This window comes from Ptiloglossa arizonensis, chromosome 3, assembly GCF_051014685.1.
Source record: "Ptiloglossa arizonensis isolate GNS036 chromosome 3, iyPtiAriz1_principal, whole genome shotgun sequence".
Classification (NCBI taxonomy): domain Eukaryota; kingdom Metazoa; phylum Arthropoda; class Insecta; order Hymenoptera; family Colletidae; genus Ptiloglossa; species Ptiloglossa arizonensis.
Window position 1 is genome coordinate 15,296,519 of NC_135050.1, and position 25,903 is coordinate 15,322,421.

Here is a 25,903-nt window from a genome sequence, read left to right on the forward strand (position 1 = left end):
ATTTATCTTTGGCGATCGTGTCGCAAACACCTTCGAAGATACTTGTTCGTCGTGATGTAAAATTCACTTGTGCTCTTTTGTCGCAATATCTATCAGTGTCGTTCTTCGTTCTTAAATATATTTTATCCACGAGTATTTTACTTCTCGTCGATTTTCCACGAGAGAAGAGTATTACGATTTTAGCAAATACTTGTGTATATATATATATATATTAACTTTGATGAATCGAAAACTCATGACGGAGATCATTGTGGAAATGGTTTTACAGTTGTAAAAATATGAAAGGCTTCTAGAATCTTGAGGTCTCGGGATTTCGATAGAATTCAGTGGATTTGGGATGTACTGAGCTAGATCCCACTGACCCGAGATGGACCGAGTCGAGAAGTATAACTTCGAGGTCACCCTAAGGCTCTCGATAGTGAGAACGTAAAAATCCGATGCGATTCGAACCTGATTCCACGACACCGAAATATTTAAAATGTAGCATACAATACAGATCTCCCGATATTAATATATCTCTTTTAGTTTTTTTCAGTTTTGGCTTCTGGTGGTTATAAAACAAAATTAGTTAAAAATGTTGGAGAATTTCATATACGATACGATACACCGTAGCTTATTTATTGCATGGTCCATAGTTTTTTGTTGTGTAATTATTTGTATACATCACTTTAGTATATTTTATTTACCGTTCCTTTTGAAATTTTGTATATCACTTAACAATGCAGACGAGGAACGCGTCACAAATATTTCAAAAGAAAAAATGAAACACATCGCTATGACTTTAAGTTAAAACTGGTACTAAAACAAGTGAACTGTAAAAGCAATTAACATATATTATTTTTTTGTTCTTTAAGCAATTTGAATCGTGCTAATTCTGATTATTAAATATCTAATGTGTTAATGTATTTTAAGACATTTACAAATATATTTATTTGCAATAATTTAATCGTATGAAACGTATAATGTTACAGGATAGGTAGCACTTATATCCTGAGTAGTCTGTCGAGTTTTCCAACTATTTAGATTAATACGATCGGTTGGTAATATAAAACTAGTTCTATTGCTTAACGATTATCTTCTAAAATAGGAAACCTTTTATATTTATGGTAAATTGATTAAAAGTATTGAAACTGCATTTCATGAACACTTACTTTTTCGACGACTATAGTACACCAATACTGAAGGGTTTCTAAACACTTTTAAAGGCTTGTAAACACCTAAACCGAGTAAAAGAATTTACGGACTAAATGAAAAGAAGAAAGTTTTTATTTAAATCGACACTTCCACTATAATTTAGAAATATTGTTAATGCCTATTATTTATTGTGTTTATATTTATTATGATTTTTATTTTTATTCTTTTAAAAAGCTTTTAAAGAATGTGTAGTGTAGTAAGGGAATTAAGACAATAATTGTTGAAATCGTTTTAGCACAAATACGATTTATTTCTTTTCCTTCATCTCACAATGTCAGATTCGTATACAAAATCATTTTGCAAAGTTTAAAGAATTTGCTTCTATATACATACAAATTAATGTACATTATAAGATTACATTTTTAATACATGTTTGCAATGAATCACCTCAACGCAGATCAAACATTTATACATAGACAAATGTCACAACTAGTAATCATGGTTGTCAATTGCAACCTTTTTGATGCTTTTTTTGAGGCAGTAATATCAAATTATTTCTAACATATAAAAACCTTAAGAGTGTAACGAATGGAAACCTAATAAAAATAATTTTTATTCTTCAAACATTAAGTGATAATTATCTATGGTGATGTTATTACTTTCTTTACATTTAGAAAATTTGTAAAAGTTACAAAGCATTCAAATTTTTTAAACTTTAGTAATTTATTTGAAATTTTCACTTTACTTCTTGTTCAAATCATGTTCGTATCAAAGTCGTATTTACAGTAACAACAATACTGTCAAGGATAAGTTTTTTATAAATTTTATTGTTACCAAATACGATCAGTGAATTACTTTCCAAGAATTAAGTGTCTATTTTCCAAATGTATCTCCAATCGAGCGCAACAAGAGTTATTAATTGTCATAACGAATGTTTATTTTCGTTTTCTTCAGTCCCAATAGCACACTCGGTTAAAGCTTGACCCATTTTTATTGTTTGTCCAATTTTGATGCAAAATTTAAAGTCTTTTGGACCTTCGAATAGCAACACAACGGTAGATCCCATTCTAAATTCACCAAATAATTCACCCTTACTGATTCGTGCACATCCTAAATTAGCATCTTTCCAGTGTTTCATTTCAGGCCACTTAATGGTATTTGTTTGTAGATCTTTATCACAGTAAACTTTTATAGAACCTACATTTGTGGCCCCAACAGCAGCATAAGCCATAAAACCACCAATCCACTTTCCAATATACACCACACGTTCGTTTAATGAGAATAGATCTGGTAAATATTGAGCTATTTTTGGATTGACACTCAATAATTTTCCTAAAAAAAAAAATAATACAATTTTAAACCAACAATTCTTGCATGTATGAAATTATGAATTAAAAATTTATAATTGAAAATATAAGATGTATTTGTAGAGGGAAATAAAAGTAGAATATACCTTGAAAGTGCCTGCGAAATTCTATTTCCCAATCGGTTGAACTATGAAATCTGTGATAATCTCCTGGTGCTAGATAAACTGTTAATTGATAAAGTTCATTTAGTGGATTTTTCAAAAGAGACTTTACATAAGCATCGTCGTCTTCTTTTGTAAATTTTAATGGATGATCAGAGAGAGATGTAGGTATATCGCCTAAGAAATGCCTAAGATTGTAAGTCACACCCTTCACTTGTTCAACACGACACGATGTTACAGGTCCAAAATGTAATACAGTTCCATCAGAGGGTGAAACCTATAATCAATTTATGCATAAATATCACTTATATTTACAGTCTTCATTTGCTCACTATTCAAATAGTATATACGTACTATACTTGATTTATAATCAATAGGTCTTGCATTAGGTTTAAGAGGTCTAACAAAAAAATCAACAAGGCTTGGAAAATATGACAAATCAACATCAATTTCATCTAAATTAGCATCAAAAGTTTTAGCATAAAATCCATATAATGTTGGTCTCAAAACAACTGGTAACTCTAAACTTGCTATCCAGCCCCAAATTCTACTTATTATTCGAAGTGGCAGGTAATAATAACATTTTACCTGTATGAAAAATTTAAATATATTAATTTATAAAGTATATTAAATTAGAATTATACAGTTTTGCTGCTTACATTACTTGTAAATTGTCATGCTAAAATATATTGTTTAAATTTTATGTAAATTGTTATTATATTAAAAAAATATACCACAAAAAGATTTATCGGTTTGTACACATTACTGTCTTCTGTTTTATAAGGATACTTTTTCAAATGCCTCCATTGCAATATTGCTAGCAATGATATTCCAACTCCAGTAGGAATGCTCCATTCCCATTTTATAAATGAAAACCATGGATTAACTTTATGTTGTGTTGTATTTGTATTTGCAGCATGTTTCCTTGAGAATTTTCGTTTTATTGAAATCTTGAAAAATCCTTTTGTATACATATCTGTACAACATTCGTAAGAGTTCTTTCTAAAATGCATTAATTATTTTAGTTAATGGAAAATATCCTAACATTGATAATAAAAACACAAACCTGACATGTTGAATAAATTTCGAAATTTTATAAGTAGTCATCTTAAATAGTAAATCTTATAAAAAAAAATATGTTTAAAATCTTCTTATAATTTTCCTCTGCTTTTAGGTTACTTTAAATTGTACATTAATACCTATAAAAAATTTGTATACACAACATTAATTTCAAAGATACAATATTTAAAGCATTTTAAACATACCTATCGTAAGCAACTTAAATTATTAATTATTGTAAACTTTACATTATAAGAATCGTATTACATTATTTATAGTCTTTATTTTTATACGTACTTGCATTAAGTATATATATATATACATTTCTTATATATACATTATGTTTTATCAATAGCTACAAAAATTAAAAACAAAGAAAATAAGATAGAACAAAAGGTTTTATGAACTGTTATAAACCAGATTCAATATGAAAATCATGTATATATGTACAAAATATTAATACTACTTGTTCAATAGTCGCCATCTAGTGAGAAAGTTAGAAAATAATTGAACGGTAAAATACATTTTACATTATTGCTTTTAAAATATATTTCATATAAATATAAAATTTTTAATATTTGTACATGCAACTAAATCATTTTCAATATTATCGTTTAGCATCTAATATTAGCATTTTATTTACTTATATTACATTATACATACATCATATTTTCGTAAATAAATATTTTATTAAAATTTTCAATTTACAAATATATCAGAAAGTAAATTGTAAGTTGTTATATTAAAATATATTGTTTAAATTTTATGTAAATTGTTATTATATTAAAAAAATATATAAGATAGATAAGAAGATATACTTATGATAACTGGTCGATAGAATAAAAAATTAAGAAATACAATATTATTTCAATGTATTTATTTCATATTGACCATACGACAAATTACAATATTTATTTTCATTAACTTTTACCTATTACGCTCATATGTTTCAAAATGCTTCTATAACTTACATGAAAAATAGTTCATGTTGTATCTGAATATAAATATACACATATTGGGTTGTTTGGAAAGTAATTTCGTTTGTTCCCAACAGAGGTCCTATTTATATTTTTTCACAGCTAACTTCACACTTAAGCCGCATAATCATTATATATTTTGACAGCTGATATAGTAAGGCTTGTTTGTTAAAAATTTTGTTTGATTCTTTGCAATAGTTTTTGTTTGGTGCCCTATCAAAGATGGAAAATCGAAAGCAGCATTTTCGGCATATTTTACTCTTTTACTATCGAAAAGGTAAAAATGCAGTTCAAGCAAGGCAAAAATTATGTTATGTCTATGGAGAAGATGTATTGACCGAACGACAATGCCAAAATTGGTTTGCAAAATTTCGTTCCGGCAATTTCGATGTTGAAGATGCACCACGTTCTGGAAGGCCCGTTGAAGCCGATGAAGACATAATAAAGGCATTGATAGATGCAAACCGCCGAATAACAACTCATGAGATTGCTGAGAGGTTAAATTTGTCGAATTCGACCGTTCATGATCACGTGAAACGTCTTGGCTTAATTTCAAAACTTGACATATGGGTTCCACATGTTCTTACAGAACGAAATTTGCTTTGTCGCATTAACGACTGTGATTTGCTTCTCAAACGTCAAAAAAATGATCCATTTCTGAAGCGAATCATTACTGGCGACAAGAAATGGGTTGTTTACAAAAATGTTAAGCGCAAGAGATCATGGAGTAAAAAAGATGAACCAACTCAAACCACTTCGAAGGTTGATATTCACCAAAAAAAGGTTATGCTATCTGTTTGGTGGGATTTCAAGGGGATCGTTTTTTTTGAGCTTCTATTGGACAATACCACGATTAATTCTGAAGAGTACTGTGATCAACTGGACAAATTGAATGATTCACTCAAACAGAAAAGGCCAGAATTGATCAATAAAAAAGGTATAGTGTTCCACCATGCTAATGCAAGCCCTTATACAAGTTTAATAACTCGCCAAAAGCTTTTACAACTTGAATGGGATGTACTACCACACCCACCATATTCTCCAGATTTGGCACCTTCGGACTATTATTTGTTCCAGTCTCTGCAAAATTTTTTGGACGAGAAGACCTTCACTTCAAATCAGGACGTCAAATATCACTTGGACCAGTTTTTTGCCAGCAAAGATCAAAAGTTTTACGAGCGTGGAATCAATCTCCTGCCCGAAAAATGGCAAAAGGTATTGGACCAAAATGGAGAATATATAATTTAATAAAATGTTTATATACTCTAAAAAAATCTTGTTTTACTTTCGCCAAAAAAAACGAAATGACTTTCCAAACAGTCCAATAATACTTAGTCTAGTTGTTAACTTTTTATTTTGAATATTTTACCGAATATATGTATATATAATATTTTTAAAAATCTACAAACTTACCATATGTACACAAATTTCCCTTTCATTCTTTGTAAAAGAGTTTATATCTTTTTATAATATGTTCAGAAAGATTATAGTAACTTTTCCAGTGTAAAAATTGTACAAATTTATGTTAAAAGTCTATTATCTTATTAATGGCTGTAGGGTGTGTGCGTGTATGTTTATACGTGACTACCGAAAATTGTCTCGAAATTTCTTTCACATCTGCTGAAGCTACCTGTGTATAAATGGATTCAAACGAACCTGTCAATACTACTACAGGTGCATGAAAAGCACTTAGACGCGTTTCGACTTCCGATTGGTGGAATGTGCATTATCAAACTCGTTGAGTTCCGCGCGTTTGTATTAGTATAGACAGAATTATTTGAACCGATCGTATCATTAATTACAGACTCAATGCATCTTTAATTACATCGATTAACAAAGAACTTCAATTGTACAATATCAATTATACTGTAACTAATTAATCATCAACATTATATCGTATTAAAACACAAAATATTTGCTCAAAACAAAAACAAAGGATCAAGGTTGAAACCGATTTAATACAACCACTGTGTGTACATACCTGTGCCACCGGTTGTGATCGCCGCAAGAAAAGCGTAATAACAGGTGGCTCCGCGTTGCGGCAGGTGGATCAGTTTCCTTTTTTTCTTTTTTCATCTTTCCTGGACGGTATACATACGTTCCCCCATTGTTTTCGAGCGATGCACACAGTACCTGACAGGGCGTATTGAAAGTATCGTGTCTGAAACTTAATCCGCGATTATAAGAGCCACAAGTGTCAGCAGGGGAAAAGAGAAATGACGATTTTGAGGAAGAACATATCGCGATAGATGCAATTGATTGCATCGTTTTCCGTAAAACAAGTAGAGGTTATACATACGATATTTTTCGGTGATATACATATGAAAGCTCGAAGCTGTGGTAAAATAAACAGCGAAATAATGCCGCCGTCGTCCCATACGAATTGGACGAAACCCCTTCTGAAGAATAGGCAAACGATGCAAATGCAAGTGAAACGAACGACATGTACGGCACAGAATCAAAATTCAAACGGTAGTAGTACGGAACACAGTGGTATTCCACTCGATAGAAGAATCAAAGTCGTTCTAGTAGGTGATGGTGCTGTTGGAAAGACCAGCCTCGTTGTTTCTTATTCAACAAACGATTTCTCTGGGGAATACGTACCCACTGCTTTTGATAATTATAATGGTTAGTGTAATATTTAATACTAATAATAAGTTCAATTCCGGACAGTGATAAATTTAGTTTGAAGTGGTAACAACGGTGAGTTTTATTCGATAGTCATTTATGAATGGAATTCAGTGTGATTGTTTTTAATTGTATTATTTATTTTTTTATAATGAGAAACGGAGCAATATCTATACAATTAAAATTTTTTTAACTACTGATTATTAATTTTATTTACATATTTTAATATAGACATAAAATTACACAAACATATGCAGTAAAATGTATCAGTAGTATTTGTTCTTATCATTTTATTTTATAAAAATTTTTAATTAATTATAACATTATTTATTAACAATTTTATTTTATTAGAATAATATTAGATCTTTATACTCGTATTCTACTTTGTTCTGAATATTTTATTGCATACAAAACCTAATATATTATGAATAAGCTTTTTCCTGTTATCCATATAATCTTATCTAATTTATTTTTTACAAAGAAGAATATAGAAAGTATGATAATTCTATTAAATTTATAAAGTATGAAAAAGAAGTATAACTCAATAATAAAATACGGTAAATCTGTATATAATTTGTATTTATAATTGTGCATTACTTTAAATTAAGTAATATATGTTAATATATTCAAATAATGTATAGAAATAAACTTTACATAATATCATTTCAATGTATTGCAGTGGTTGTTAATGTTGATGGTCAACCAGTAAATATTCAGCTATGCGATACAGCAGGACAAGATGACTTTGATCCTTTACGGTCATTATGTTATCCAGAAACAGATGTGTTCTTAGTCTGCTTCAGTGTTGTATGCCCTTCTTCTTATCATAGTGTAACATCTCGTTGGATAAATGAAATACGAAAATATTGTCCAAATGCACCCATTATTTTGGTAATTTATTTTTGACAGTTATTGCAAAATTTCAAGGAAATTAAACATCACTAAGTTACATACATAATAACGTAGGTTGAAGCAATGACAATGGTGATTTCAGGTAGGCACAAAGAGTGACTTAAGGTCAGATGTACATCTTACATTACAATTAGCAAGATATGGCCAAACACCAATTACAACTACCCAAGGTCACCAATTGGCTCAAAGAGTAGGCGCTGTAAGTTACGTAGAGACATCTGCATTGACTCAACATGACCTTAAAGAGGCATTTGATCAAGCAATAGTTAGTGCTCTTAACACAAGACGAGGTGGTGCTAGTTTATTATATAGACGCAGAAAACCTTTACCATTATGGCGCAGATGGTTATGTTGTTGGGAAAGGCCTTCAAGTGGTACATAAATATAATTATTAGACTCTCTAGAATGTCCTCTGTGATCAAGTGCGGCTACTTTGTTATCGGAATTTCTTAAATCTTATTAATATTTCATCTATTTTTGCAATTCAATTTCATTAATCGATAAAAGATGTTTGTAGTATTATAATTATTTTAATTATTACATTAACAAATACATTTTTCAATATTTAAACAGTAATATAAAAAATTTTAACTTTCAATGAACTTTACATCATTATATAAAAATAAGTAAATGATTTTTTTTAATTGAGTAGTATCTTACACATACATTTTTTCATTAAGAAATTAATACTACATACTTTATAGAAGACGTAGAATATAATTTCTCTATTTTTCCTACAGACTTAAAGGATTTTACATTCTGATAGCTAGGTTGTATGCCGTTCATAAACTTCCTGAAGCCAGATATGGCATAATTTATTATAACATTAAACATATTTTTGTTACTAGAATGTAATTGGCTACTTGCCGGTTGTGATTTTTCCTTTATCTATAAGATCATTAATTCTAGAATTTAAAAATGTATTACTATCGCGTTATTATTAATATTACATTACATAAACAATATTTAATCCCGTATTTTTTCATATTGCGAGGGGTTTATGTAAGATAAAAATTCTAATGTAACAGATACAAATTTTTGAAGTGTTAACCCTTTGCAGTCTCATTCATAATTGTTTATAAAAACTAAAATCTATGTTATTTATTATTCACTGAATATTTAACATGCTAAAAAGTATGATCTACTATCTGAAAATAAGATGTAAATACTTATTTCTATTTAAAAAAGATAAAGTACAGAAGGGTTACATATACATCACATTAAAATTGTATCATTGCATTGTTATTATGCATATAAATCAAATCAATTGTTTAGTAACACATTTTTATATAATATGCACAATATCTGCATAAATAACCTATCTATTTACAACAATACAGTGTTTGGAAATAGAATATGATTATGAAAGCAACAGATTTTCATAGAGTATTGGAAGAAATTATTGTTGAAAATATTAATAAGCATTGTGATTATAAAACTTAAATTTGTTCAAGTTCTGTCATTTTTGTACACAAAGCATAAGAATATACAAGACAGTTAAGTCTTAAATTTGCTCCCATTTAACACAATTTCAAAGATTAAATTGTATCATAAATTATATGACTTAAACTTTAAATGGACTTGTATCTAGTAAATACAAAATTTGGATTTTTTTATTGTCGTGGTTTCCTTTTTGAAATGATAAAATTAAAATAATGATAAAGAGAGAAAGAATAAAGACTAGGAACTTCAAATTAAAAGCAATAAAAAAATTATCTTGTAATGCATCACCTTATTCTGTTTACATCTTTATAAATACTTCAAAGTAATTTTTACAATTAGTTTAAAACAATATATAAAACAAGGTGTTCTACAATTTTTTATTGAACTTTGGAAATTCAAAGTTTTATATTAGAAAAAGTATTTACACTAGCATCCATAAGTTCTGACTAATTCTTTAAAGCATTCCTAAATTATCCTAAATTGTATAACAATCTGCAATTAAAATCTTATAAATTAGGAAATGATTTTTCTTTACCAAATTGTTTAACTTATCTTAAAATGAAAAATCTAGAGCATTAAAATACGAAAAATATTCTTACAAATAGTATAACATACTTTCAAAGTTTGACAAAATATTTCAAAAACTATCTCAATGTTTCTTGTAAGACAATTTTTATCTTTTTCAATTCAACATCATTGATATGTTAAAAGTTGAACATATTTTTTGCTCAAATCTATACATTTTAAAATAATTTAATATAATTAAACATAAAAATTGCATGTTCAATTATATTACATTTTAGAAAAAAATAATTTATATATTTTGTAGATGCATATTGCACTAGACGTACATTTTAAACTATTATTACAGACAGTTTGACAGACTCTGTATGAGTTTAAGTACATAAGATTGATTGTTATAATAGATTAGATTACAAATCTTTTCATGATACTACTAGTAGGACCAATGTTCCTGGACTTTTGATATTAATGTTACAAATTGAATATACGCTTTAAACAAAAGAAAAGTAATCTGTGCGCACAATGAATGTTTGTATTTAGGTATAATGATTATATAATTTTGTTTACATTAAGAAATATGTAGACTATTTCAATTGTAATGCATAATTTTTGTGCATTTTCAAAAGACTAAATTATCTCAGTTATATTAAAGTGCAAGTAGCTTGCAGTTACCATGTTTTAAAAATAAAGTTTTTTGTATCATTTATTTTCATTCTACATCTACAAAATTTTGAAATTAAAAAATTATTATGGTTATAACTAAACGTTTTGAAATTTTTCCAAGATATGTATTTATTGCAGATTCAAGTATATGCAAATTTGTGTTGTAATATGTATTATAAGAAAAAAAAAGAACAAAGATACTTCACGTTACTCATTAATATTATCTGGACAATATTGTTATTTCTCACACACTGATACAGTTTTGCAATAAACTCTTAACAATATTCATTGTATATAAAGTCATATCATACACCATACTACTATACTGACATGGTATTTAAAAAGAGCCCAGCATACATGCTATGCATAAGTAGGTATAATATTTTAGACTGAAATGGTGTCTCAATGTTGTAATAAATGGTATTAACAGTTGCTTATACTATGTAATAAAGTAAACAATATTTTTATAAAAATTTTTCCATGCTGCTCTATGGTTTTTAACCATATCAAATTTGTGTTAACTGTTCTTTATTGTATGGAGTATAAAAATTTGTATGCCAATAATAAATTATTCATTAAAAGCTTTTCTATACTTTTGATAATTTATAGTGTTATTATAATTAACTGTAGTAATTATGATACTGCTAGCAGATTATTGTTATCACAAGCAATAATTCTTATATTATGCAAGAATTCAAGTGTCACTGTTTATGTAACAATTAAGTTAATATTTAATTCATTTAATTTTCCAATTATAAAGTATAAAAATGTAAGAGTTACTTCAACTTTATTCATTTTTACAGTATTAATAATTTATTCTTTCTATGATATTTATAGTATTCAAATATTTTGTTTAATAATTGAAATTTCAATTATTTTGAAATCAACAATATTTAATTTTCTCGATTGTATGCAATTGTATAAATTTACATAAAATTGTTCAATTTTCGTATGTCTGGCTTTAGTTAGCTAACACTATATATACATTTAATTATTATAAAAATGTTACATAAACTGTTTCTTAGAAATACAGTTTATAGAAATATACGATTTGCAAAATGGGGAATTCTTACATACTTATATTTATTAAACAGTATTGTACATACAGAGCACATTTGACTATTATTAAACCCTAACGAATATAAGTTTTACGCTTCCGAATCTAAATCGATGTCAGTAAAGGTAGGTAACATTTGCCAACAGAAAAACTTCCATTGAAAGTTCATGAATAAACTACGCCGATTAAAAGTACGTAATATTCCACTACATGAGAAATAAAAGTAAACTGTGTTGCGTCAGACAAAAAAAAACTACAAATACCATAAACACGTTAAACATGAAAACAGACATTACTGATCCATGGTGCGGGATAGTTGCACCAGAAATTAAAGACAACATATGTAATAATCATTTTGAAGATTCTTTTGTAGAATATAAATCGGAACATATGAAACTTGCCGATTCGGAGGAATACTTGGAAAAACTTTGTAAGTAACAACTATTTTCTAATTGTATTTTTAAAAACTACACAAAATAAATATATTAACCTTCACTTCCATACGAATATTTTTAAATATAGTACTTTATTTCATTTCAAATATATTCTATTATTAAGTAAAAATTAAATGAATTCCTCAGTTGTTTAGAAATAAAATTTTGTTGCAATGTAATGATAAAGTTATATAATAATAGCTATAAAAATTTATAATTTGTTTAATAAAAAGATCATGTGCAAATTTAAATAAATGTATATTAAATAAATATATTACAGATTCCAGGCTTAAAAATCTTGAGAAAAGAACATCAAAGAAAGATCTTGTAACATCTTTAGCAGTAGCAAAAGAAGATTATATTGCTCGCTTAATAACTTCTGGTTGTAGACTAGAAACAGAAGAGGAGGTAGAACTAGCTTCAAATCCTTTGATAAGACATATAGCGCCACATTTACAAGTAATTCTAGACATAAATAATTTATAATTTATTTACTTTTAAAATATTTTTGTATTAATATGATCATATAAAATATTTATCTTCTTTTAGGCATTAACTTCTAGTGAATTAGTTCATCTTTTAAAAGCAGATGTTCTTCAAGTAGTTACTGAAACTGAACAAAGTGAGGAAATTATAGAAAAATCATTAACCAATAAGTAAATTTAAATTCATTGATCAAAAGAACAAAGTAGTAACTTATCTTTTAAAAGAAATATGTCGATTAAAGCATTATCAGGAAAGGTATTTATGTTGATAACTGGTGCAAGTCGTGGAATTGGAAGACAACTTGCAATATTATTGGGTTCAATTCTAGAAGATGGTTCATGTGTTCTATTGCTAGCAAAAAATATTAATGCTCTACAAGAAACAGCTAAAATGATTCCTACCAATATATCTGTTGTCACTACTAGTGTTGATCTGAGTAAAGCATCGAAGGATGAATTACACAGTATGTACTTATATATTTATATGAATGTAAACACACATAAAATATCATATGATTATATGTTCATTGAATCTTTATTTTTTATATATGTTATTTTAGGTATCATAATGCAGTCTCTAAAGAATAAGACTCCAGAAGAATTTGATCGAGTGGTTATATTACATAATGCTGGTACAATGGGAAATATAACTGAATGTGCAAATGATATGACTGACATAAACACTTGGCGCAGTTATTACGATTTGAATGTTTTTAGTCCCATTATATTAAATGGAGTTGTTATGAAAATATTTAATGAAGACACAAATACTGAAAAAACTATTATAAATATAACTTCATTATTTGCCATACAACCAGGAAAAGCAGTATGTTACTATGCTACTGGAAAGGCAGCACGAGAAATGTTTTTTAAGGTAACAATTCTTTGTTAAGGTACACCATTTATTGAAAGTTAATTTTATTTGATACATTTTACTATATTTGTTATATAGGTGTTTGCATTAGAAAATCCACAAGTCGATGTGTTAAATTATTCACCAGGTCCAGTTGAAACTGATATGTTTCATGAAGTTTGTAACAAACTTGGCGATGAAGAGACTCAGACACAATTCAATGACATGTTAATAAAAAAAACTGTCTTAACAAGTGAACAAACAGTTAACCGACTTTTAAGCATTCTTAAAGATCATAAATATAAATCAGGTGATCATGTTGACTACTATGATGAAATATAAATTCTGTGCAAATGTATCAACCAAAATTATTCACATTCCAATTATTATTGCTTAAGAAAACAATATAAATAAAGATATATATATATATAAGAAATAACTTCAGAAATTGGTTAAAGTTATAATATTTTATTTTATATCGTTATTACATTGTAAAAATAAAATTTAAAAAATATACATATTAATGAATATTCATATTAAAACGGGAAGGCTATAATTTATTTTAGATTTGAATTTTCTAAGTTGTTTTTTACACAATAAATATCTATATAAATTCACGTCAATATCTCATTATCTTGTGTCAATGGTGTGTACCTTGAGGAATTACATTTTCCATTTTGAATTCGTATGTTTATTAATAAGAGTATTGCAATAATGTAAATTCCTACAGACACCAACCAAACTGGGAGAGGGTACAAAGGTGGCATGAAATGTGAATAAATCACCCCATATAAAGAAACTCCTACAAGTGGAGTCAAAGTTTCAATAGATAGTGTCAGAGAAAATATTTTACCTGTAAAAATGCATAAACTTTATTAAGTTGCATATTAAATAGGTGTAAAAAAGTTATTTCTATTGTAAAACTTGTTAATATTATTCGTATAGAAAGTACATGTAAGATACGTTGTAGTCGTTCCATGCTTTTTACTAGTTAGTTTTTAATAGTAATACGAACATTTTTTCGTCTACGAGATGTTTATTAATAATTTGTATTGATTTGAATTAAGGTTTTGGCTAATGTCATTTATGCTAATTTTCTTCAATGTAATATTTGTTTCATAGTTGACCACCTTTCATCTATACCTCTAAATGTTGTCAAAACTTTAGATAAGATTATTTGATATACATCAAACAAATTAATCTAATAAATGATCAGATACATTTTTATATGACGTAAATAGTGTGGAAAATGACAATATTTAAAGAATTTAAAGTTATATAAATTGACTTTACCACTATCTTCTGGAGGAACTGACTTAGATAATATAGCACGTAGCATAGGACTAGCAATACCACTAAATGCTCCTACAATTGTAGATAAGTACATATGCCAAGATTTCCAAGTAAAGCTTTTAACTAAAGAGCTACTTAAAGATGACAATAATGACAGTACTGCTGCTGCCTCCTCGGGAAATCCTAAAACATTTGTTGCATTAAACCTTTTTTCCAGTACTTAAATGTACTGTATAATATCTGTATAAGTTTTAATCTATACCTCCACATGTTGTCAAAACTTTTACTCCAAGTATTATTCCAAATATTGTGAGCATTATATCAGTAACTACATAAATAGAATATTTATTTACATCCCAGCCAAGTCTAGCACTTGCAAACAGAAATTGAATGGTCATTTCTCCTTGTGAAATTATGACCAGTAAAGAAATAGTAATTATACAGCACCAAACTATGTGTCGATTGAATCTATCTCGTTTTTTAGTACATGTACTAATAAGTTCTTTGACTAAATTTACATCGAATAAGCTACTTAAAGTTATCTGTAAAAATTAACAAATACTAATTGCATTTCATTTATTAATACATTTTTGAAAATATGAACAATGAATTGATTTTATTATAACAGTAATAAAAGACTTATACTTATAAGAAATTACAAAATACATACTAAATTTGTACTGTATATGGTGTCAGGAACTAGAAAGCAAATATACAATCCTGCTAGAATGCAACATAAATTGGCACAACCAAATACAATTGTATATCCATATGCTCGAAAAACAATAGGACCAATTAATATACCAATTATAACACCAATAAATATTAAAGCATCCATCCAAGCTAATTGCCATGCTCTATCTTCTTCATTTGATATGTCAGAAATATAACAAATAGTACCTAATAAAATTATACAGAATCCTCCAAGACATGCAGATGGGACATACGCAATTAATAAAAACCATGGATTGGTATCCCAAACAGTCATAAAGGATAAAATAAAATACGTCAATGACATACCTATGGTACAAACAGTGGTAAAAAATAAATTAAGAACACAATTTTATATACTATAAGAGTATGTTATTTCTTTAACTAAGCAGTAACTTCAAATATATTTTTTAAAATATGTGATACTAACCAATATATCCTGCTACTATAAGTGGTTTCCTGCCATTTTTATCACTCCAAGGTCCCAAAAACAGAGATAGAAATGTAGGGAAAATACTTTCGATAAAACTTTTTGTCATTAAAATTAAACTTGTTTCAGGTTGAACTTGTTCATATATTTTTAAAGCTTCTGCACTACTGCTATTTTCATGCAATAATAAACATTCCGTTTTATTTATATTCAATGTTATTTTACAAACACGATATACTATGAAATCTGTTAAAATATTACCTAAAATTTAATCATATTTCAGTTTTGTGTTAATTAATTTTGGTTCAACATTAAATAAATAGATTAATATTTCACAAATAAAATTAAAAGAAAATATATACAACATTTATATACAAAATTAATTATATTGTAATTACTTGATATTGCTTGAGCAAACATTAATATTGTCAGTGGCGGTTGTACCGACATATAACGCCTCCATCCTGTAACTACTTGTTCCATTTTATTTTTCAAACAGTTATTCTAACAAATATAGACACAGCACCCCGTAAGTTACACTATCTAATGAAAGATTGTTATATTATATTTTTATAACAAATTTTATAATGCGTTAGAATATTATAAACTCACTGTTATTCACATATACAATTAATATTATTCGAAATTGTCATATTTAATTGCGTATCATTGTTTCATTGTCTGTTAGTATCATTTCGGTACACTGCGTCATCAGTCATAATTAGCAATAAAATTTCATTGTTATGATTATTGGAATTTTTCAAGTCTGTGTAATGAAATAATTATAAATCTATAATGAAGATAAAAATTGGCATCGATTCAAATGTAGTAATATTTCGAAGTAGCATGTTTTGACGATAATACAGCTGATTGTCAACGATATGCAAATTACGCGTACATCATGTTTGTACATATATCTGCAGCATATATAAATGTATTATGTATCATCTTTTTAAAGAAATTATAAAATCAGGACAATATGAACATAAATTATTATAAGTATACGGTAATTAAACAAATTGTATGTGTATTAACCTCTCATGTACAGAATCCATACCTAGTATGGACTATAATGGTTTCTTTACATGTGGTCGGGATCCATAGATCGTACGAATCTGATATCTAACTTCTTGTAACGCACACAAACCTGTACAAAGCATTGTCCATAATATCACCTGTTGCAAATAATGATAAAAAATACACACAATGCAAACAAATACTATGTGTGCGAATATACATAAGTAAAATTTATACGGCGTATAGAGTTTTGTTCTGAAGATAATTTTAAAATACCAGAGGATATTTAAATTTTAGGTGGATTACACAGAAAGCGTTTCCAACCATTGGGGTAAAAAATTAGTTGAGGTCCACCTACGTGAAAAATTAAACGGGATATGTGACATAAGTATCAAGTACAGCAATGAAGTAACCACGTTTATGTTGTTACTAGATCAAACATACCACGGATGATGCCTCCTTGCGTCAAATCATAATTTATGTTGTACTATATGATTCAATATGAATATCTCTTGCGAAATTTAATCATTTTTCTTTTTTGAATTAAATGTTCAACAAAAGTGAAAACGCGCAATTTTGTTGACTTCTTTGTTTTCAGGCGGTGACTTATAAAAGGGGAACATACTATGAAGGGGCTTCACCCATGGAATGTGCGCTTTACATAGTTTATTCTCTTTCCATTTGTTACCGGTATGCATGGTGATCCACGGATTGTCCAGGTGCCAAAAGTGAAGACGACCGTCCATCTCGAAGGCTCCCAAGAGAATGAAATTTTCGGTAACCGAGAGATCTGTATATACCACCAAAAAGGTGACTTCTTCATCATAACTATTATGATAGTTACTTCGATTGCCTTTGTTCGATATAACTGAAAAACTGCTTTACCAACAAAGAATATTTTTGATCATTATTTATATTAGGACATTGTTAATAATTATTTAAACTATTGTCCGATGGCAATTGTTAATAATTATAATAAATAAAACTTGAGATATTTCGAAATATGTGAAGTACGACGATTTTAATTTATATTCAATGTTATTTTATTCCGAAATGAATGAATTTTTATTCCGAAACTCGATTGTTATTAATATTCATCCATAACATGTTAGGATAACTGTAACTTTGAAAATATTGTTAATTTCTTGTTGCCGATGTGATCCAAATTTCATCAGTGAAAATGAATGAATCTTTGTGTTATGATATCTTTTAAAACGAATGTGTCATAGAACCACGTACATTCTACGGAAACAAATTTTCTAAGTTTGCTACTTTTACCAACTGAGGTGTTAAGTTGAATATAGTTTCTTGAATCACCATTCTTTTACCAAGAGGTTACTCGGAAACCACTGATATTTTACTATGTCGGTATTTCAGATTGTGCGATACCTACTCTCATAAGGTAAAATGTTTATTCTATATTTGCTGGGTCAACACTATCTCCCATAAAATGAAATGTCTATTTTATATCTTATCTGTGATTTTAGTACCCTACAAATTGTAGATAAAAAAATACATTGGATGTTCAATCTTCTCTGTGCTATAACGTACGAAATTTAATGTGAATGAACGATTAAAAATAGATGATATTTTTACTAAAAGTAATTTTTTTTAGGGAAAACTCTCCGTATCGTTCGAGTTTTCATCTAACAAGACATCAAATTTTAAAAACCACCAAATCGTGATTATGAAAATTATATATTTTAATTTTTATTTCAATCATAATCAGTTTGGAGTATAATTATATTTTGTGTTAATGTGTCACGCCTATCGAGCCCGAATTCGTGAAAAATTTTATCGAGATTCTATATTTTCCACAGGTGGGGAAGTGGAAGAAACGGCTCGTAACAGTGATGACGCATGTCGCGCGAATGATATATAAGATAGTTGTACGTGAATACCCATAGAACGCACACAGGTATCAATAGATACGGTGCACGTGAGTGCGGAAACACGTGCATCAGTGTTCATAGCGTACAGCAACGTCGTGCAAACGACTGAAGCACAACGTCGAGTCCAGTACTAGATAGTGGCAGTAATAGGTGGATATCGGTTTGCAAAAAACGATAGCAAATATATTGGAAGAACTTCCAATCTTTTTTACATTTTTGGGGGGAAGTGTAACGCACGCGAGACGGAAAGTTTTTCGAATAAAAAGTAAACGTAGCTGTGTGTGTGTGTGTAGTAAAAGGTGTCATTTTGCTTCATTTGGCGTGCTGTAAAACGAATACCTTTGTTCGGTAGGTGATCAGTTTTCGAACGTCGATTCGTCGATTTAAGGCAAGACAACGATGTCAAAGTTCAGCGAGCACGTTGCAGGATTTGCTGCATAACACTCCTCCGCGATAAGGAAAGTTGTACCGCAAATGATCGTTGATACTTTGAGAAATGTTTGTCCAATGAAGACATTTTCGTTCTTAGTGATTATTGATCAGAATATATACATATATATATAATCGTCGTTTAATTACAGCTTGGTAACATACGCGTGTTTGTTTCAGGTACAACTTAACGGGCTTCCGAATCTGATGCTAGAGACGAGCCACTGCAAAGGTAAATGGGTTTCGTTTCCAAAGAACACGATTCTTCTCCGCAAACGAGTTTCGATCACCATATTCACTTCTGTCACGTGATTTACAATTACTCGCCGATCACCGTTCTGGAGGAACGTAAAATTCAGTCTCAACCGGGATAATAGGTAATTTTGTTTTACGCTTGTTTCGATTAACGTCGTTAACTATATAATTTGTCTGTGCTTGGTATAATTATTTGACGCGATACTTTAGTGCAATGACGTTTCAATTCTTTTCACACGTCATCTCTTGAATAAACAAAACAGATTTATAATGGTATTTCTAGCATTGGTCCAATTTTTCGAAGACAGTTTCGTGATCTACTGCATTGAACATTGATATTGTTTGTAATTTTACGATGATAGAAGAGTTAGTCAAATTTTGTTGCGAATTTAGTCTTTAAAGTAGACAATGAGGGAGCGATCGATAATGGCTTTGGCAACTAACTGTTAGAGTGAAATTATCCGTTGAACAGTATCGCGACTAATAAAAGTCTGGTTACATAAGATTGTATTGATTTCAAACAATTTTTAATTCTTCGTCTTTTAATCTTTATACTCTTTGCTACATCGAAGAATCCTAGAGAAATTTGTACATTACCATAAATGCAAAGTAAAATGTTTAAAGTTCGATTAAACCGGAGCTTACCGAGTGTTTAATTAATTACTAATTTATATCAGGCTCCTTTCTCTTCGCGATGCACGTGAGTCGCGAAGGAAAACACGTGAATGGTTTATTGGGAACCGGCAAACGGGCTTCGCAAGTCCATGACCTCCTTTTGTAGATTACAGACTTTTTATTAATCGCATAAAATATTAAATAATTGATCCCACGTTTATCGTTCTTCCGATAAGTAAACAAACAAATCAATTACGTTATACTCAAGAAGAAAAGAAATACAAAATTGTCTATCGCATAAAATCAATTTTTCCCATTGTTCTATATACGAAACTATTAATGTAACATCCAATAGTAAATATTTTACGAGATGTTTGAAAAAGAAATCCGATCGAATTTTGGATACTCTTTCGCGTTCGAAAACACTGCAACGACGTATAAGTTTATCTCGACTTCGAATATATTTTCTCCTTGTTATTTATTAGAATCGTTGGAACGTGTTATTCGTATCCGTAATGTACTTTCGATATACATTCTTATATTTTCACGAGAAACGCAAAATTTGGTCGTGCGTAAGTACATTTGTCACGATATTCGTAATTCTCTACAATACATACTCTAAGGACGAACCACTCGAGTTTGTAAATCGCTATTGTCGTCGAAGTTTGAGAACGCGGACAATCTGTACCCGAGCAATAAGTTACGAATTTCTTTCACTTCTCGATGGAATCCACGTGACCGCTAAGTGGAAGCACGTGTGGATAGCCTAGCGAGCTTCGGGAACGTTTTGCACGGTCCGTGACCGGTTTCTGTACACGGCAATCCTTTTACCGGTCTCGCGTAGCTCGCTGTATACACACTCCACTTTAAAGGCACGTTGGCGCACCGGCGCATACCTAGCACGTGCATGTCCTAGTCGCCGGGTTCTCGTGCACCCAATCCGATCAATGTTCCCGGTTGCACAATTATCGCGTGCCTTTCCAATCGTCCTTTCGCTTTTTCTCTACACCTCCTTCACGAAGGCCGTAGCGACGATCTGTGCTTTGAGCTGATCGCAGTACCTTCCTAGACAGCATTTGCACCCGTTCGTTTCGTATATTTTGCACCCGAAAAAATACTCGCGCAAAGCCCACCGAGGCTAACTCTGCCCACACTTTCTCTCCCTTTTCTCTCAATACGCCGAAGATTCGGTTCAAGTTTGCATCGTTAACTCAGTGAATTGACACATTTCGTGACCGCCGGGGGCCTCGTTTGTATTTACCGTCGATACGTGCAAATACGATGAAATGTATATCTGTAGCATTTAGCGGTGAAAAGATATAATTAGGTTAGTGTACGGTTTAATTTAACCAAGTTCGGGATCCAATGGTTAAATTCTCGCGTGCAGGGTAACGTTTTTCTTCCGAGAATTGGCTCCAGCACAGTGGAAGAACAAATACGGAGAAAGGAAACGAGATAGATACATTAACGTCGAGCAGAAACGGTCGAAACTCGACACTTCAAAGGAATGCCGCGAGTAAAAAAACTTTTCGTGCGATAATGAAAATTTTACTGTCTGCAATTTTTATCTCACCTATGCGAAAATAACGCCGGTGGGCTGTTGAGATTTTCCCGATTAAAACGAGCCCAAACACGACGTAAATCGGACAGTTTAATTTATAGATAAGTAATTGTATATCTACACCGAATGAATTATGTATATTAATAAATTTAGTCCGATTTACCTCGTGTTTGGATTCATTTTAATCGGGAGAGTATCGACAATTCACTGCTATTTTCATAAAGGTAAGATGAAAATTGTAGAAAGTGAAATTTTCTTTGTTGCACGATAACTTTTTTCATTCATGGTATTCCTTTGAAGTACCAGATCTCGACCGTCGCTGCTCATACGTACTGTGTTTATCTCGCTTCTTTTTATTTTATAAAACTGAAGATGGTCGTACAAAAATTTAAGCGGACAGATTTTGGTTAAATTCAACCGTACATCACTCTATAAGAGAGATATAAAAATGCACTTAAAGAAAGAAAAGAAAAGTGTAAATTTTCAATAAGCGACAAAAGTTGCTAATGGTAAAATACAGTCTGTCTTCAGAATTCCACAACCGCCTCTAGGATTGATTTTGATTACGTTATATAAAGGTAATTCGCATTATTGTCAACGAACGTAATCACGACAAGAAGTATATATTTTGTTGAATATAATGGTGAAAACTATAATATTGTAACAGGGAGGATTCAGCTTTTTGCGCAAAATGGAAATGTTGATACTGCCATTGCTTTTGGTGCTGCTTTAATTTTATTACAAGTGTGAAATTTAGAAAGAATAAAACGTACAGAAATTCTATGCGAAATCAAACTAATTGTTGCTTTTCGAGGCTTGAGGTCGCCGTAACAAGCATCAGAATTTAGTTGCAAAAGTTTTAATTGTATAATGAAACTTCTGCCGCGAGACAAAGGATGTTACTTTCTTCCAAATGTTGCGGACTGACCGATATTGATGTCAGAGTCTGTGAGTTACTATTAACGCACTGCGAATTTTACAGTCGATATGGTCTTCTTTCCGAACGCACGAAGTTTAAAAACCTAGAAATTATTTTATAAATTTACGACCAGTACTGTTGCTTAATATTTTCCGATGTTTGATACTAGATGCTGGCACTAATGAATACTTCAAAACCTGCTTTCTTGGAAATCGATAATGATAAGTTTAAGACCATTATGAAGATATCGAACGAAGACTCAATCGAGCAAAAGAACGATCGTTCCGGCAAGGATGAGGATGCTTCGAAAACATTGCAACTCCTTCGAATCAAAGGATTCCCTCGGTTATTACCTGAAGGTGAGAACTTCATTGTTAATTGCATCGAAATTCTTTTTCGTGTTAAAATTTTTTACCCGAAAAGTTTACGAACACACGCTTCGGTATTAACAATCGGTAAAAATGTATTTTTAAATGTGATTTTGTACTTTAATTTTTATCTTTGTAAATTGAGTAATATTAACAATGTAAAGACGATGGATATTGAAATTTATGTTCAAAATCACTAAATATTCACTTTGTTTTAATTTTTGTTAAAAGTAAAGAGTTATTTTATGGTTTAATCGTATTACAGGAATCCAGGCGTTGGTTAATTATTGCCGGTACCTACGGGAGTTATCTTTGTCCTATTCTTTGCTCAGCGACGAGTTACTATTAGCTTTGAGCTCCGAGAAGGAGATACAATTAGGAACCTTGAGATTGGAAGTGCATCCGGAGACAAAGCCTTTTCCGCGAGTCAGCGATACAGCTTGGTTTACATTTTCAAGTCATTTGCCGAATATAAATTTAGTGCTGTGAGTGCACTTTATTAAGCTTGCCGTGCTTTGTTGTGTATATCCTATGCATTTGAAGAAAATACGATATTTGAAATTCTGAAATCAGTGTGAGGTCTACATTTCATTGTTGAGAGATTCTTTTAAAAAATAAGAATACATTAATCGTTACAATTAGGAAATCTTGTCTCTAAACAATTCCGATGTATCTACGATATCGATATCGATATAGATATAGATATAAATATAGATATAGGTATAAATATAGATATAAATATAGATATAGATATAGATATAGATATAGATATAGATATAGATATAATAGATATAACGCAATATGATATACAGATACAGATTTTATTTTGTAATGCAAAGTTGTAAAATACCGAATATTAATGTTCGCTATTACTTATGCAGGTATTATGTTAACTCATTCATGGAAGTTATATTCCTAGTAAATATCTTGGATTTATTTGTGTGCGCAAGCCGTTATGAATGATTACACATGTCTCATAGTCGCAATGCAAAAATTGCTCATTCTGATTCAGAATTTAAGATATTTCGGGATTTAGTAAATGCATGCTTACAGGAATTTAAACATATTTTCTGTTATACTTTTTGTATAACATATTAATCCTTAAAATGCGAAAAATTAATACAGGTTGAGTCGTTTAAAATTCAAGTTGGGTTAGATGATACGATTAATGTTCAATGTTTTTTCTTAAGAATCTTTAATCGTCTCTTTTTTAAAAACTTATACGCAGCTAGTGTATTAATAAATTAATCGTGCATTTAAAATACAAACAAATCCTATATTGTTCGTTAGATTGTCTTACATGACGAACGAAGACGATCAGAGTCCGCTTTTTGCTCCATACGTTCCTATAACACATTTGTACTTTGGAGAAGCACCGTCGAAAGCAACCATGTTACGTATCGGTAGCCTATGTCCACGATTGGTCGAATTAGTGATTGCTGCTTATGGACCAGAGACACTTGACTATGTACTGCTTTCTGTCGCTCAAGGATGTCCTCGCTTAAGCGCCGTTGGATTAGGCGATTGTGAAATCACGTATGTATGGCAATATAGTCGATTCGCTTTTTACAAGACTAGTACAATTTTCTTTTTATGAATGTCTGATTAAAAGGGACTAAATTGTACCTATTAAAAATTTTTACTGTCTAGGTATACAAATGCATACTCTGGTAGCAATAAATCACATTCAATGTTTGATTTGGTAAAATTCTGATAAACATTTGTTCGTTTAGTGTTTAAATATGTCGTGTATCTAACGGTAAAATCTATCAATTGACAAGAGCTGCTTCAAATTACCTGAAGAAAATAATGGATACCATAAATTAATAATTTTTGTTTTGCTTGTTACACTCAGCTGCTCGGGATTGCTGGAATTTGTCACAGTTTGTGCGAAACGCTTGCGAATACTATACGTGTGGGAAACGTCACTGATAGAGGATTCCGATCTCGATGTGACGAAAGTATCGAGGAAGATTTCATTGCTCCTTGGTCGTACGTGGGTACCTGAATACATCCCGTTATGTTGAAAACTTAAGCATAACCGAATCAATTTCTACGATGCGAATGCACTAATGGCCGACAATAGTTTGCGCATATACTAAAAATGTGCGTAAGTGATAATTAGATTTTACGGATATCTCTTTTCTATTTTTTACATGAATTAATTATGTAAGTAATTAAATGATTTCGAATTGTAACATATATATTGTATACAACTCGTAGGTTTTCAATATTCTTAGGACTGCTACTTAAAAAAAGCATCAGAAGACCAGAAATTTTAGTGTACATTATTCTAGGTGAAAATTTCCATATACTACAACCTATTTTTAACAATGGATTAATAACTGTTACGAAAAAAAAACAAAACTGTAATTACATTTTGTTATCGTTCTTGTTAATTTGTACCTTTATGTTAATGTTTACATAACCCAAAGTATTTTGCGTATTGGACGCAATTCCGAAAAAGAATGAAAAAAGCCACGTATTATAAAAATTGCTCGTGTCTGTTAATACCAAAAAATATAAACTTTATTAGATTATAATGATACCTTTTGCGTGTGGTGTATATAAAATAAAATAATACCACTACTTATTTATCAACCGTCGCTCATGGTAGATATGTATAATATACAATAATTAATATAGTCTATAATGTTATTGTAATACAACAGACTATGTACATTATTTCTACATTATAACACAATAAATGATTGGGTATATTTAGCATTACGGTATCTAATAACGTTCTTATTACTTAATTTTTCCTTTAAATTTATG

At 30.0% G+C, this 25,903-nt stretch overlaps 6 protein-coding genes across 22 annotated transcripts; 4 read left to right on the forward strand and 2 right to left on the reverse strand.

Annotated features, from left to right (window-relative positions):
- Positions 1 to 1,423: 1,423 nt before the first annotated feature.
- Positions 1,424 to 7,202, reverse strand: Pisd (phosphatidylserine decarboxylase). 4 transcript variants are annotated; one of them, XM_076306927.1, is made up of 8 exons: positions 6,938 to 7,202; positions 6,620 to 6,805; positions 6,052 to 6,268; positions 3,669 to 3,801; positions 3,337 to 3,604; positions 2,957 to 3,190; positions 2,588 to 2,879; positions 1,424 to 2,466 (listed from the first exon to the last, which is right to left on the reverse strand). In XM_076306927.1, the coding sequence occupies exons 4-8, from the start codon at positions 3,707 to 3,709 to the stop codon at positions 2,057 to 2,059; spliced, it is 1,245 nt and encodes a 414-aa protein (XP_076163042.1). In that variant the 5' UTR covers positions 3,710 to 3,801; positions 6,052 to 6,268; positions 6,620 to 6,805; positions 6,938 to 7,202; the 3' UTR covers positions 1,424 to 2,056. The 4 variants fall into 4 exon arrangements, with proteins under 4 accessions (XP_076163042.1, XP_076163043.1, XP_076163044.1 ...); XM_076306928.1 differs by lacking the exon at positions 6,052 to 6,268; XM_076306929.1 differs by having other exon boundaries at positions 6,052 to 7,202.
- LOC143144483 (ras-related C3 botulinum toxin substrate 1) lies at positions 6,259 to 9,234 on the forward strand. The gene is made up of 3 exons (XM_076306931.1): positions 6,259 to 7,266; positions 7,946 to 8,157; positions 8,261 to 9,234. Exons 1-3 carry the CDS (start codon positions 6,888 to 6,890, stop codon positions 8,558 to 8,560), a joined length of 891 nt encoding a protein of 296 aa, XP_076163046.1. The 5' UTR covers positions 6,259 to 6,887; the 3' UTR covers positions 8,561 to 9,234.
- A 2,736-nt stretch (positions 9,235 to 11,970) lies between these two features.
- Positions 11,971 to 12,987, forward strand: LOC143144748 (uncharacterized). Its single transcript, XM_076307493.1, has 3 exons — positions 11,971 to 12,293; positions 12,578 to 12,756; positions 12,847 to 12,987. The coding sequence occupies exons 1-3, from the start codon at positions 12,074 to 12,076 to the stop codon at positions 12,955 to 12,957; spliced, it is 510 nt and encodes a 169-aa protein (XP_076163608.1). The 5' UTR covers positions 11,971 to 12,073; the 3' UTR covers positions 12,958 to 12,987.
- Positions 12,988 to 13,011: 24 nt separating this feature from the next.
- On the forward strand, positions 13,012 to 13,993 carry Sptr (Sepiapterin reductase). Its single transcript, XM_076307492.1, has 3 exons — positions 13,012 to 13,246; positions 13,343 to 13,656; positions 13,735 to 13,993. The coding sequence occupies exons 1-3, from the start codon at positions 13,012 to 13,014 to the stop codon at positions 13,975 to 13,977; spliced, it is 792 nt and encodes a 263-aa protein (XP_076163607.1). The 3' UTR covers positions 13,978 to 13,993.
- On the reverse strand, positions 13,733 to 17,946 carry LOC143144741 (putative peptidoglycan muropeptide transporter SLC46). Of its 6 annotated transcripts, none has more exons than XM_076307479.1 (8): positions 16,682 to 17,944; positions 16,468 to 16,612; positions 16,070 to 16,330; positions 15,829 to 15,948; positions 15,599 to 15,702; positions 15,191 to 15,470; positions 14,929 to 15,111; positions 13,733 to 14,488 (listed from the first exon to the last, which is right to left on the reverse strand). In XM_076307479.1, exons 2-8 carry the CDS (start codon positions 16,550 to 16,552, stop codon positions 14,250 to 14,252), a joined length of 1,272 nt encoding a protein of 423 aa, XP_076163594.1. In that variant the 5' UTR covers positions 16,553 to 16,612; positions 16,682 to 17,944; the 3' UTR covers positions 13,733 to 14,249. The 6 variants fall into 6 exon arrangements, with proteins under 6 accessions (XP_076163594.1, XP_076163592.1, XP_076163591.1 ...); XM_076307477.1 differs by having other exon boundaries at positions 15,599 to 15,948; positions 16,682 to 16,835; positions 17,775 to 17,943; XM_076307476.1 differs by having other exon boundaries at positions 15,599 to 15,948; positions 16,682 to 16,835; positions 17,105 to 17,943.
- LOC143144744 (F-box/LRR-repeat protein 3) lies at positions 17,390 to 25,860 on the forward strand. 9 transcript variants are annotated; one of them, XM_076307486.1, is made up of 7 exons: positions 18,958 to 19,243; positions 19,331 to 19,506; positions 19,588 to 19,784; positions 22,927 to 23,116; positions 23,391 to 23,610; positions 24,416 to 24,661; positions 24,981 to 25,860. In XM_076307486.1, the coding sequence occupies exons 4-7, from the start codon at positions 22,927 to 22,929 to the stop codon at positions 25,150 to 25,152; spliced, it is 828 nt and encodes a 275-aa protein (XP_076163601.1). In that variant the 5' UTR covers positions 18,958 to 19,243; positions 19,331 to 19,506; positions 19,588 to 19,784; the 3' UTR covers positions 25,153 to 25,860. The 9 variants fall into 9 exon arrangements, 8 of the variants coding, with proteins under 8 accessions (XP_076163605.1, XP_076163602.1, XP_076163604.1 ...); XM_076307490.1 differs by lacking the exons at positions 18,958 to 19,243; positions 19,331 to 19,506 and adding an exon at positions 17,390 to 17,896 and having other exon boundaries at positions 19,588 to 19,639; XM_076307487.1 differs by lacking the exons at positions 18,958 to 19,243; positions 19,331 to 19,506 and adding an exon at positions 17,392 to 17,896.
- The last annotated feature ends 43 nt before the right edge of the window (positions 25,861 to 25,903 follow it).